General features: G+C 41.2%; 1 protein-coding gene across 1 annotated transcript in view; it reads right to left on the bottom strand.

The window, feature by feature from the left end:
• LOC124615675 (vacuolar protein sorting-associated protein 52 homolog) overlaps window positions 1-14,816 on the bottom strand; it is a 112,150-nt gene that overhangs the window by 59,943 nt on the left and 37,391 nt on the right. The window contains exons 4-7 of the mRNA XM_047143703.1: window positions 9,282-9,379; window positions 8,750-8,903; window positions 1,090-1,411; window positions 857-1,012 (exon numbers count right to left, since the gene is read on the bottom strand). Of these exons, the coding sequence (XP_046999659.1) occupies window positions 857-1,012; window positions 1,090-1,411; window positions 8,750-8,903; window positions 9,282-9,379 (730 nt within the window). The remainder of the gene's footprint in view (window positions 1-856; window positions 1,013-1,089; window positions 1,412-8,749; window positions 8,904-9,281; window positions 9,380-14,816) is intronic.

Here is a 14,816-nt window from a genome sequence, read left to right on the forward strand (position 1 = left end):
AGCAACTATCCACCCTACAGAAGATTTCTTGTATTATAAGTAACACACACTATTTAATCGGATTAGTAAAACATGACAACTGTATAGAGTTTTTCTCCTTTACTTGGAAATTACCTGAAATTTTCAATTTGACACCACTGCACCTAGGCTAAACAGCATTTTGTGCTTGTCTCTTTTTATATGAAGAACATGTAACAAAATACCTTTTTCCAGCCATCAGATTTATAGACACTGCCTCATTACAAAACAAACCAGACCTTTTGCATTACTAAGGAACTATTTTTCTTGGCATATTAGTGTGTAACTGTATCTTGACTTTTAACTGTGCTCTTACACTATAGCAAGTTTCCTAAAAATCAATTAACTCAGTACCAGTGGATGAACAGTTTTACATCATATACGTTCTTGCATGGAGTCAAAAAGTAAAAACGGCACAGCTCCTATATAGCCTTATGGAAAATGGCATTCAGAAATGTTTTAAGCAGTTGACAGAATTAAGGTAGTATTATGTGGACTCAAAAGGATTTTACTTCACAGGGTATCACCATCAGCTGAATATATTCTCTGACATAGCACAAGCACATGTCTGTAATAAATTGCTTGTCCACTCCCACTTAGTTCACAGATTTTTATGAATCTTGCCGCAGCATGGGGTATAATTTAAGATAAAAATGCAGCCATGCATTAACACGAGACTAGAAACATTTCCTTTGCAATGTGAGCAATCTCGTTTCTGTTGTGTACATAATAGTCCCAAATATTTACTTTCTTCAAACACAAAAGAGCACAACTTTATAAACCAGTACAATTAAGTGTAAAAATAAGAAATAAAAGGGATCTATGTCCTGATACCTACAACAAGCAGATTAAGTGTTTTTGCCATAATCTGATCAAAGAGGTCTAAGGCATGGCTTCCTTTTACCATGAAGAATTCTGTCAAGAATAAATATTCCCGGCATGCATTGTCAACTAGACAATACTGTTCACTACGAAAGAGGGCCTCAAATGGATACTGAAACAAATGAGAGGTGAATTAACAACCACTCCTTGCCAATATTGTGTCAGCATTATATCACACACTACTCTTACCTTATTTTCGTTTTTTTGAGCTGCATGTGGTACAATAATAGGAGCTTCCAAATGAGAGGTCAGCACATCACCACGATTTCCAATGGTGAATACAGTACCTTTATTTTTCAGTGACGTTTTATAAAATAAACCTTTTGGTCCTGTATCTTCAATGCCCATAAGGTCATCTTTAGTAGCACATTCATCATACTGAAGTTTCATTATACGTGATGAATATGATTTGAAATATGAATAATATATCTTGCTCATTGTATCAACGTATTCACTACGTACTTCCTGTGCAACAGTTCTTTCATTTGACAGAAGAAACTCGTAGTAAAACCTAGACAGAAATTTGTGTTTTATGAAACAACAAAAACTATTTATTTAAATTTATCCATGTTATATGGATGTTTGTGGTCTGCAACTGTATTAAAAGGTTATGTGGAATAATTTTATACTGCTGCAGTCACTTTTTACCAATATTTTATTAGCCCATTGCCTTTACACCACACAACAAACTGAAACACACACTGAGACACAATATACACACACAGACTGATAAACACTCACAATCAGGCATCTATAAAATAGTATGTAATACCTGCAGATCCCATTATATAAGCCATACTGGGAGAGACTTCCAAACAAGATATAATGAACACATAAATGCTTACCACACTAACAATTACAATAGCCCAGCAACAGCTATTCACATAAAAGACACAGGCCACCAATTCCATGATACTGTGAATGATCTTCATATATTACATAAAAAGGATAAGGGACACCAAATGGACTTATATGAAGAACTGGGAATCTTCATTCATTGCACAACACATGGAGATGTATTATTAAATGATAAGCTTGAAAGTAATAATTTTAACTTCTTCAAAAACTTCTCCAACATTAAATGTTTATTTCACTGACAGAATAGTTTTCATTAAGTATCCCTGAAACATCCTCCATATTACCAATACATGTAAATAAACGTTTTCATCTTCACTACAGGTATATATTACTGTCTTTGAAACTGTAAGTAGTTTAGCTTAGCTTTTATAACTCTCTTGAAAGTTGTAAACAGTCTTTGAAATTGTAAGTAGTTTATTTTAGATTTTAAAACTCTTTGGAGAGTTGTAAACAGATGTTTGTGAAAATACTAAGTTGTGATTTACCTGTTACTGTGCTGTGTGTGCCAGAAAATGAAATCGCCAACAAAGATGTAAGTAAACATATTAATATATATTACCCAATCATGCTATTCACATAATGTACACACTGTAACAGATTTATCCTTCCACACAGGTTTATTTTTCGATTCTTAACCGCACTGGCACACACAGCTAAGGTACATAACCTATCAGCTGATGTATAAGTAACTGTATAATGCACCTGATGATGGCAGCATACTGCCGAAATGCATTGTACTAATAATTTATTAGTAAAAAGTGACTGCAGCAGTTTAAAATTATTCCACATAACAAAAAACAGGTTAGAACCAAGACACCTCTTTGTCCTAGAAAATGAAGTCAAACTAATCGTATATCAAAATTGCTACTATTCTAACTATCGTTCAGTTTATTAGATTTTGAATCACTGCACACCTTACACTTTTCTCTCATACCAGGCAATGGTCTACAGGATAACTAAGTACAGATAAGTTAATGAAATCTCATAAGATGCATATATGAGATACCAAAGTCTGTCATAAATGCAGCTTTAACAAGAAGTGATAACATTTTAATAAATAAACGAGTATGACAAAAGTGTCCAACATCACCCAATCTTTTTAATATCTGTATCAACGACACTCTGAAACACTGGGAACAATGTACACACAAATACAGGGTTATTACAAATGATTGAAGCGATTTCACAGCTCTACAATAACTTTATTATTTGAGATATTTTCACAATGCTTTGCACACACATACAAAAAACTCAAAAAGTTTTTTTAGGCATTCACAAATGTTCGATATGTGCCCCTTTAGTGATTCAGCAGACATCAAGCCGATAATCAAGTTCCTCCCACGCTCAGCGCAGCATGTCCCCATCAATGAGTTCGAAAGCATCGTTGATGCGAGCTCGCAGTTCTGGCACGTTTCTTGGTAGAGGAGGTTTAAACACTGAATCTTTCACATAACCCCACAGAAAGAAATCGCATGGGGTTAAGTCGGGAGAGTGTGGAGGCCATGACATGAATTGCTGATCATGATCTCCACCACGACCGATCCATCGGTTTTCCAATCTCCTGTTTAAGAAATGCCGAACATCATGATGGAAGTGCGGTGGAGCACCATCCTGTTGAAAGATGAAGTCGGCACTGTCGGTCTCCAGTTGTGGCATGAGCCAATTTTCCAGCATGTCCAGATACACGTGTCCTGTAACGTTTTTTTCGCAGAAGAAAAAGGGGCCGTTAACTTTAAACCGTGAGATTGCACAAAACACGTTAACTTTTGGTGAATTGCGAATTTACTGCACGAATGCGCGAGGATTCTCTACCGCCCAGATTCGCACATTGTGCCTGTTCACTTCACCATTAAGAAAAAAACGTTGCTTCATCACTGAAAACAAGTTTCGCACTGAACGCATCCTCTTCCATGAGCTGTTGCAACCGCGCCGAAAATTCAAAGTGTTTGACTTTGTCATCGGGTGTCAGGGCTTGCAGCAATTGTAAACGGTAAGATTTTCCAAACCGTCGGCTGTGGTACATTTAGCTCCCTGCTTGCTTTATTCGTCGACTTCGGCGGGCTATGCGTGAAACTTGCCCGCACGCGTTCAACCGTTTCTTCGCTCACTGCAGGCCGACCCGTTGATTTCCCCTTACAGAGGCATCCAGAAGCTTTAAACTGTGCATACCATCACCGAATGGAGTTAGCAGTTGGTGGATCTTTGTTGAACTTCGTCCTGAAGTGTCGTTGCACTGTTATGACTGACTGATGTGAGTGCATTTCAAGTACGACATATGCTTTCTCGGCTCCTGTCGCCCTTTTGTCTCACTGCGCTCTCGAGCGCTCTGGCGGCAGAAACCTGAAGTGCGGCTTCAGCCGAACAAAACTTTATGAGTTTTTCTACGTATCTGTAGTGTGTCGTGACCATATGTCAATGAATGGAGCTACAGTGAATTTATGAAATCGCTTCAATCATTTGTAATAGCCCTGTATATCAAAATATCAACAGACTGTGTTTTAAAAATACAGATAATGCAAAATATTGCATAAAAAAGATGATGATCTGAACTGTGCACTTCATCACCTGAAACAGGTCTGTAAATAATTTAATGTTAATATCTCTAAACTAAGATCAAAGTCATATCTTTCTGGGGCAAGCATCCAATACCTAACAGTGTCACTGCGGGAAACATGTTTGGAACAAGTTTCATCCTTTGCATTAGCTGAAATAATAAGAAGTGCTAGATGTGAAAATATATGTAGTACAAGAGAAAGGCAAGCCACTCACCTCTAGTGGACTTGGAGCACAGACAAACTTACCAGAAAATCATATTCACACTAGCTTTCAAACTCTTGCTCTTTCTCTAATAAAAGTACACACATTCACACAAACAAGCACACCGACTCCCAAACTTACACTCCCATGGCCATGGCAAGTGTACTTTTGGTGTCTATGTGCATACGTCCACTAGAGAAAGAGCTGTTTTGCTCACGTTTCTATGTTCCACAGATCACTCCACAATAGGTGAGTGGTCGCTTTTCTCTTATTTTACGTATTGTTCCGTCCAGAAACTTCCATTATTCTTGCAGATGTAAGACTAGCTAGATTTGGAAGTTTTTGTGGCACTGTGTATGACATGTTAAGAAATAAAACAAGGCAATAAACAAGACCAGTTTTATATCATCTATGTTTCTCGCTTTAATGCTTTGTTTCTTTCAACACTTTTTCATATCAGTAAAGACTCGGTAGAAGACATCAGAATTAGAGCATGTAAGAGTCTAATGTTGAAGGTTGCATACATCATAAATCAAGGTGCCACTGTTACATCAGCGCTTCCTTCCTACCCACAGCAGTTCTGCAAGTATGACTAGTCTGAGAATGGTGGTGCTGCGATTACTTCCTACTCATCAAATCATTCACTCTTACTGAAATGTGCAGGAATGTAAGACTAGTTGTGACTTAGTACAGAAGTTGAATGCACAATCTTGCTGTTGTAATGTAGCACCGACAGAGTGAAATGAATGACTGTCAAGATGTGGTGGCCTCTTATGAAGCCGTGTGAGACTGTGGAGGGTGTACGACAAAAATGAAGTGATGCAGTGCACACAACTGCAAATATGCTCCATTACAGGAAGAGAGATGTCTACAAAAGGCCCAATGCTACAGTACACGTCTCAGATGAGAAACCTAAAAATTTTGTCCATTGCAAACAAAATCATTATATTCTTGTGTACTTCAACTTCACCATGAGAAAACACATTTGCTCCATCAAATGAAAAGTGGGCACAGAACAATGCTACTGTTACGACCCGCTGACCAAAAAGCACAATTTATGGATATTCTTCGGTCATGGCAACTTGCGCTTTTGGTCTAGTAGAGAGCTGTGTAGCTTATGATTCATTTTTGTAAAATTTTCGAAAACTGTTGTACATTAATTTTACTAATTAATTGCCATTTAGAGAATTCACTTCACCCCCATGTCATGTTTCCTTGTACTGTTGCCACGGACTCAGTCCATGCTGAAAGAGTGTGATGTGAACGTAACTACCAAGGCATTCTCTGAATAGAAATTAAATATTCGTAAAGACACTATATAAAAATAAAAACTGATCATTCATTTTATCAATATGACCAACAGTTGCATCTGTAATGGCAATTACACAAGTCCTTGGCTATACTTGCGAACTCATGTACTTGCTCACCTTTCTACACTGGTACAACCTGTCTGTACATGACAAAAGGCTCTAGCAGATTCAACCAATGAGTTTTCAGTTCAGTGGGCAGTGGCAGAGACCCATGAGTCGAGTCTCTGAGTATACAGAGATGGCGAATTTCACCAACAAAAGCAGTTACTATATCTGGGAAAGCAGAAAAGAAAGATACTCTATTCACACATGAATATTTTATTCGAGATGTAAGAGATAAGCATTAATGATGCAAAATATTAAGACCTAGCAACAATCTTTTATCAATCAACAGTAATACTGGAGAGATTGTGAACAAGTAGAAATAATTGCACTACAAAATATATATATATATGTCTGCTTGTGTCTGTATGTGTGGATGGATATGTGCGTGTGTGCTAGTGTATACCTGTCCCTTTTTCCCCCTAAGGTAAGTCTTTCCGCTCCCGGGATTGGAATGACTCCTTACCCTCTCCCTTAAAACCCACTTCCTTTCGTCTTCCCCTCTCCTTCCCTCTTTCCTGATGAGGCAACAGTTTGTTGCGAAAGCTTGAATTTTGTGTGTATGTTTGTGTTTGTTTGTGTATCTATCGACCTGCCAGCACTTTTGTTCGGTAAGTCACCTCATCTTATATATATATACACACACACACACACACACACACACACACACACACATGAGGATCACCAGCTGTGTTAATATGTTTTAAAATAAACAAAATTAAAATGAAATTTTAAAAATCGCAAAAAGAGCTGTTTTCAGTAATAAAAACATTATAAAACATGTACATCCACGAGGAGAACAGAAAGCCAAGCATAGGCACCCAAAGGAGATGCTGAAAGTAATATATTTTAAATATATGGTTCTGAACTCTGCAGTATATTATTTAGTGAAAGTCGCACAATATTTCATCTAGGAAACATTCCAAGACTGTAGATGAGTGGTAACTGTCAGTTTCAACACTTGGGTCTTCTTCGTATGAAGACTGCATCTAGAAATTAAACATGTATGAGGTTTTTGCTGAGAACGATACAACACTGAAAGCCATCTGACAAGAACCGAGGCCGCAATATCCAGACACATGAGGATCACCAGCTGTTGCCATGTGTGGCTGTGACTGGAGCACAAACCAAAACTGGTTGCTATGTGGGCACTCCATTGTGTTGTGCACTGTCCGTCATCCATCCGACAATTTCCTCATGGATTTGCAATTTCCCATACAGTCTTCAAAAGAAGAGTGTTTCTAGTTTGGATACCGACTGTAGTTCCTAGTCAGCAGATCCCATCAGTGACAATGAGAAGAAGACAGACAGTTGTCTTGATGAAATGTTGTGGAACTTCCTGAATGTGATTCAGTGGCAGATTAAAGAACTACGTATTTTACTGGGAAACCCTAAAGTACCAATGCATATGTTCACTGAAATGTCATTTTCCAGTTTATTCAAGATCTTTTGCTGGAAGAACGACTTCTTACTTTTGTACATTCCCTTAAATCTATTACAATTTACCATAACCATCCCTGCACGATACACATAGCAGTTTGTGAGAGAGTAGGATGTTATTAGAACTGTCTGCAAAGATCTTTTCCTGAAATTTTAGAGCACTTTCTTATGTGCTGTATAACACCATAGAATAAAATAAGCCTTGTGTAAATTGCATGGTTTTTCAGTTCCTTCAGCCAGTCTACAATATGTATCTAAGACAGAGGAGCAATAATCGAGTGACTTTCTTTATTGATGCTCTGCACATCCCCAATACTCTCCCAAGAATCAGTTTGACATTTGTTTTCTCGCTGTTAGGGTCACCTGGTCATCCCACCTTACTTTGGCCTGAATAGTCATTTATTAATACAAAAAAAATATTACATTAACTAGTGATTTAATGGCAATGCTGAACTGAATCACTAGAGATGACCATTTCCCCCTACTTAAGCACATTATTTTGCATTTGCTTATATTAATACAGAGCCCCTCATCTCTGTAGAAAGAATATGTTTCGATGAATCCCGAGCACATACAGACTAATTGTGAAAGACTACACGGGGTTCTTGTGCATTTTATTCTTAAATGCTGTTCATATATATGTGATCCTTTCACAGCATAACGCAAGAGACAGAAAACACAGAGCGACATAATTTAAATTGGACTTATTTATATGGTGTTGAAGTATTCAAAAAATCAACAACAAACCCCTAAAAAGTACTAAGATGGCTGACCAATCTGTTTTCAAGCCATACCACATTTTTTTTTCAAATTATCATCATCATCATCATCATCATCATCATCAACAACAACAACAACAGCAGCAGCAGCAGGAGCCGCAGAGATTGAACAACCACTGCTGGACAAAGATCACCTACAGAGATCTCCACACATGTTTTCAGCTACTTGCACGAATGTAGCTCCTTTTTTTCTAATGTTATCAACCCATCTCTATTATGTGCCCACCTCTGTCTTTTCTTATCTCTTGGGGTCCTTCAATGTGCTTCCTTGGTCCGCTCACCATCCATTCATCTGGCAACATGACCTGTCCACCTCTGTTTAATTTTCACTGCACATAATCAAAATGTAAGGTAGATATAACAAAAAAGACAGAGGTCATGATATAATACAAGGTGAGTAGATGATATTAGCAAACAAGCAGGAGCAACATATATGTGGATAGCTGAAGGCTGTACCATAAGTAGGTAATTTAGTAAAACTGCCTGCTATTAACTTACAGGAGGTAACAAAGGATATATTACAGACTAATCAAGTGAAATAAATTTTCTGTTGCCAGTATCATTACAAATAAGAGTTGCATCTGATAAGAACATTCCACTTACTTGTGTTTCAACATTGCATTTTGTGGTATTTGGTAATTAGTCATTGGTTTTCGAAATTTGTACACTTGCTCCAACAGATATGCCCGTATTTTTGTTACTGCCTTAATTTTTAATTTTTCGAGTACTTCCTTCACATCTTGACATGATTTCACATCTGGTCCAAAAAAAATAAATGCTTTACTGAGTTACACAACTGACTTTGAATAGCTACAAATTATTTTAAGTGTCTTTACTGTGGGTCTTGATGGAATTTACTAATTATTGCACAACAAAAAACATTTTTTTGTGTATATTTCATAATAGAAAACCTAGGTTCCTGGTAACATTAGAAAATGGGCTTGTAATCTGAAACCTACGTCATGTAAAACAAAACCTCATGAAACATACACAAACAAGTGTAATATCTACAAATTATTATCTGACACACAGAAGATCACACATACCTTCACCTAGGCTTACAAAGTATTTGGAAAAAATATATATATGTAAATAAAAATAGCTGCTGCAGTGTGGCAAAAGTAAATACTAGTACCTTTTATACTTTGCTCCTTCACAAAATTTATTTTGTGATTTAGTACAGTTAACTGGGTTAGAAAATCCTCTTCTGTTACAGGACTATCAAGGATTCCTCTGAAACAATAAAACCAATCTCCATTTTTAAATTGTGTTGGTAAATGATGGAAGCTCTTACAAGAATCTATGTTTGTAAAATGTTTAACAATGAAAACAATCAATTTTTGACAAAACAATGTAATTTGAGAGATAAAAAAAAATCTACTCATCAAATGGTGGCAGAACACACACATAATTACAACTTTCTTTTATGTGTGTGTTCTACCATTGCTTGATGAGTCAGTTTTTTATCTTTGTAAAATATTTGGTTTTTATAAATTGGTCTTCTTCCAAAACACAATTTTTCCTCCTCTCTCACGGCCAACCACACGCATTTCCCCACATGTCAGCACCTATGAGTCATCTTCTATGAGCTTCACTTTAAATTTACTCATTTTTCTTGCCATGACCTTGCTAGCATTATAAAATCTTTAAAAAATATTTAATCTGGGGGGGCTGATATGTAATGCCAAAAAAAAAATAAATACACATAATAAATCAATCATTTGATTAGGGCTGCTTTGCTGACAGGTTGAAATATGTGGAAGTTCAACCTATCCACAAAAAGGGCAGACAAGATGAGATAGGAAATTTCTTCCCAGTATTGATTTTATCAATTATTCCTAAAATATTAGAGTGAAAAGTGTGTAATCAATTAGAAAAATGTAACAAAAACATAACATTATTCTTAATAATCAATATGGATTTAAGTAGGAGTGAAGTACTGCGCATGCTGTTAATGAGCTTGTACAAATGTTTCCTTACCTAACTTGTAAGTCAATTACCAAATAGTAGAGCAAGGTGTGGTAGGCACCACACAAAGAACAATGTTCACTGATGGTTAAGGAACACATCTATTTAATGACTATGCAACTACAAAGAAACACACAAAATAGTCTTGAAATTCATAAGTTCTGGAAAAAGGCATTGACCAGCACGGCTGGCACTGGAAAAGGGCATGATGCAATAGAAAATGTGGATGCTGAGTGAGGTGGCAGTCTTGTCCTCGAGTTTCACCAGCATAACAATATTCTGATGTGAGGCATGGAATTAATAGTCTTTGGCAGAAGGCGCAGCACGAAACACCTTTCATATGCCCAACTGCTTAGCAGGGGTGCGGTGTGGGTGTGTCTAAAAACTTCATGGTATGTGTCGCTATGTGGCATGTCTGTAGCATTGCGGGTGCAAGCTGGAACTGATGCTGATGCCACAGGGATGAAATGGAGACTGGTCAAGGCCAAGTTGGTGTGAGTCTCACCACAGACCAAGCTATTGTTCTCTACCGGTAGCCAGTGACCACAGTATGCAGTTATCTCACCACACAATAGGATCAACAGCTTGGGATGGAAGTAACATGCGAAGGGAGAAACTTGTTGCCTTATCAGATGGCCGTTGCAAGCTAGGGACATACGGAACTGCAAAACCAGCTGTTTAGCGAAAGGCTGCTACACAGTTCCCACAGTACACCCCCCTGCAAGAGCGGAGCTTGGGTGGTGAGTGAAATGGCAACAGCGAACGCTGGCACCAGTAGGAGCATGTCTTGTACCCAGCGTGAGGATGTGAGCAGTGGCATTGACGCTGCAGTTGATAGTCGTCCAACGAGGGCAGACACAGGATTTCTGGGTGCCAAGTGTGAAGTTGGCAGAACGAGCAGCTGTTTGTAGCATTGGTCCACTGCAAGATAGCCAACGGCAGCGCAGTACTGGCAGCCAATGTGAGTGATGAGTAAGTTGCCTGCAGGGGGGATGTCGGGAGCCGGGTCAAATCGCCCTGAGCCTGTGCTTCATGTGCAGTGGTGGTCACGCACTCGGTAGTGTTGTCAGCACAGGGCTGTGGAGGCAAGGGTTCAGCATTACTGCTGGTTGGCTGCAAGGAGAAGGTGACAGTCTGGTGGCCTTGATAGCTGAAGGCGTGTGCGCCACTCACTGTGAGTGTGAATTGCTGGTGCCTATGGTGTGGAGACGGGCAGAGGCAGCTCCAGGGCATGGCTCTGGGAGCTCATGAGCCAATGCTGTTGTGGAAGTGGCAGAGGCTGTGGTGTGGTTCAGTGTGTAGCCAGATGTTGATGGCAGCAGGTGTGAATTCACAGCATCAGTGGCATAGTCGGATGCTGATGGCAGTGGAGGGGAATTTGCAGTGTCTGGCATAGGCGGTACAGAGGCAGGGGCGTGTGCATTCTCTGTCAGGGTGGCTTTCACCTGTGCACGTGGCTGGGCTGAGTGCTGTGGAATCAGACAGCAAATAGGCGGGCTTGAACTTATCAATCAAAACACTTTTGGGGTGACATGGAGTTGTAATGTAAATGTCTTTGAGTACAGTTTGAGAATCTGGTGGGGGCTGGAGTAGTGCAGGCAAAGCGGGGACTGGCGAGTGTTGAAGCAAAGCAAAATGTGTGTGCATGACATGAGGTTGACATGAATTAATTCACTGTGTTTGTTGTACGCTGAGGTGGGGCCACAGATAAGCCATGCAGTCATGCAAGACGGCAACAAACTCAGGGATGACATCATCTGCAGGCAGCTGGGCGGGCTCCAGTAAATCACCTGGGACTTGTCGGTGGCAGACATATCAAGGTTGGCCTTGTGAGCAATGTGGAAGCCAAGGAATACCAGGGGCAGGGTAGCAGTTCATTTGCAATTGTCGCAAGCAAGCGTGGCCTTTATGGTATGGTGGAGGCGTTACACCACGCCATTGGCAGCCGGATGGCAGCTCGATGTCAGGTTGAAGGTAATTGCCACAGAGGTCTATTAATGCACAACAAAGGGCAGATGTAAACTGGTATCGATGATCTGTAGTGGCATGGCATGGACAGTTGAAACAGGCAATCGACGTGGGACAAATTTGGCGGCTACTGTGGCGGTGGTGATAATGAGCATTGGAGTTGCCTCAGGCCCGCATGTGAACCTGTCCACAATAGTGAGGAGGTAGTGGCAGCCTTCACAGGAAGGAAAGAGTGCCAATGAGGTCCACATGAATGTGGGTGAAGCGATGACTGATGCCTGGGAAGGTGGCGACAAAGGCTTGTAATGTGGTGGACAACTTCGGCACGCTGACAGGCGAGGTGAAGGTGCAGGTGCAGCTGAGGCAGTCAGCAACGACATTGACAACTCTAGAGACATGATGTACATCGGTAGTTAATTCAAATATGAATGACAGATGTTGGAACTGGTGTGGGGAGCACTGGTCGCAGTCCTTTGTGAGAGCAAATGTTATGGATTTGTGGTTGATGAAGACCTCGAAGTGACAGATCTCCACTGACATCTAAAAATATTTGATTGCCTCACAGATGGCGAGGAGCTCTCTGTCGTACATGCTCCAGCGTCGTTGAATGGGAGAGAGCTCATTGGAGAAGAAAGCAGGCAGTTGCCAGGGGTCACCAGTGTGCTGCTGCAAGATGCACCAATAACTATCTCACTGGCACTGACCATGATGGCAAGTGAGGCAGTGGATGAGTAGGGTAGCGTCCGCTGAGTCATGCTTAGCAGCAGAGAAGCTGTCTTCAATTTGTGGCATCTGTGGCACCAGCTTGTTCCTCTTTGTTTGGATGCTGTGGAGGGTAGCAGTGAACAGCTCCTACATAGTAGCAGCATTCCTCAGAGGGTAAGAAGTTTAACAAGCTGAGGAAGTGGTGTTGGTCCTTTAATGTCTCTGGGCGCAGGAAAATGAGGATAGCTTGTACCCTTTCGGGCATGGGACATGAGCCGGCAGAGAAGATGGCATGGTCCAAGAATACCAACTCGCTGGCACCAAGAACACACTTTGGTTTGTTGTTGTTGTTGCCTGAAGGCATTCAAAAATACTGCGTAGATGCTCGAGGTGTTCCTTGCGTGTCAAAGAAAACTTGAGTATGTCATTCAAACAGCTGAAATAGTAGGGCAAGCCTCGCAACACGCCATCCAAGAAACTCCGTCACGTTTGGGCGGCATTATGAAGGCCAAAGATCATAATGGTGCTCTCGTAGAGTCCAGATGGCATCCTCAGGTGTGACCGGAATCTGGGTGAAAGCCTTGACGCAGTGACTCGTGGTGAAAATTGTAGTTCCAGCCAGTGCGTTGTTGTCGGTGCATAAGAACGACAGCAGGTATCTGTCAGGGATGGCATGGGTGTTTAGCTTCTGGTAATCACCGCATGGGTGCCAAGAGCCATCCTTCTTCCTGACAAGGTGAAGGGTGGATGCCCGTGGGCTCTTCAAAGGATGCAGCACACCAGCTGTGAGCAGCTCATCAAACTCAGGCTTGGCAATGTTGAGTTTGTGCATGGTAGGCAATGTGGCCAACAGAAGACAGGTGGTATGGAGGGTGGTGTTGATGTAGTGGACAGTTGAATGGCGGACCTCCTGAGGCACGCTGGAAGGGTGTGTGGGAGCAGGAAATTGCGGCACTAGATCAGCACAGGGACTGGAATAGATCACCAGTTTCATGTCGAAAAGAACAGCGAAACAAGTGGTACACTACATTGATCTACTGGTGTTGCAGTCAATGACCTGCAATATCAGGGAGCAAGAGATAAGAGTCTGATGAAGTCTGCTATGATAATGGGGTCAGTGACACTAGCGAAGGTAAAGGTCCAATAAAGATCCTATTGAAGGATGAGGTCGCAGTGGTGTATACCATACATGGTGATGGTGGAGTTGTTTACTGCCATCAGGAGAATAGCTGAGGTGGTGCCAGAGTCTCATACAAGCCACCACGGAAAGATAGACAACTCTGAGCCGATGTCAATCAGGAAAGGCAGACAGAGCATACATCATGGACAAACAAGCACTGGGAGATCTTGCAACAGCCACAGACGCCTAATCCCAGCAGCCATTGGGTTTTGGGTGACAAGAACAGTGGTCCCTGCAGTTCATAGCACCCGAGCTAAAACACTTCTGTTACCAGCACAGGTCGACTATGTTATGAGAGGTATTGGCTGGTTGGCTAGGGCTGCAGCAGTGGTTGCAGGCAGGGAGATTAGTGTCTCGTGAACCTGGTCAGCGAGGCTGATGCTGTCGATGAGGGAGAGGTCAGCATGTGATGCCACAGCTGTCTGTGCCAGGAGGTGAGCCAATCAGATATTGTATTGGAAGCTATCAGAGACCATGTGTGTCTCTGTCAGGCTTTACAAGTGGCACAGAAACTGCTAGGGTATCCAGATCCTGCATTGCTTGAGGGAAAGGAGGATCTGGGCGCACTGCATTTCAGACAACGAGATTTGTGTCACATGGCGGCACCGGAGTGTCTTGTAGCGGTCGGTGGTTGAGGGCGATGAAATGTCATCATGGATCTTCTTCACATATGTCAGCTCAACCTGGCAGATCATCATAGCGACCTTGGTGGCATCTTGGGTTGTGCCAAAGTTGGTGAAGATGGCGTCTACCAGGGAAAACCACAGGCACAGTTCCCTCAGATTGAAAGGCATTAGGTGAGCCGTAGCATGGCTGGACGAAGTGGTGATGGCATGCAGGGCAACAGGC

The sequence above is a fragment of the Schistocerca americana genome, chromosome 5, assembly GCF_021461395.2.
Source record: "Schistocerca americana isolate TAMUIC-IGC-003095 chromosome 5, iqSchAmer2.1, whole genome shotgun sequence".
Classification (NCBI taxonomy): Eukaryota; Metazoa; Arthropoda; class Insecta; order Orthoptera; family Acrididae; genus Schistocerca; species Schistocerca americana.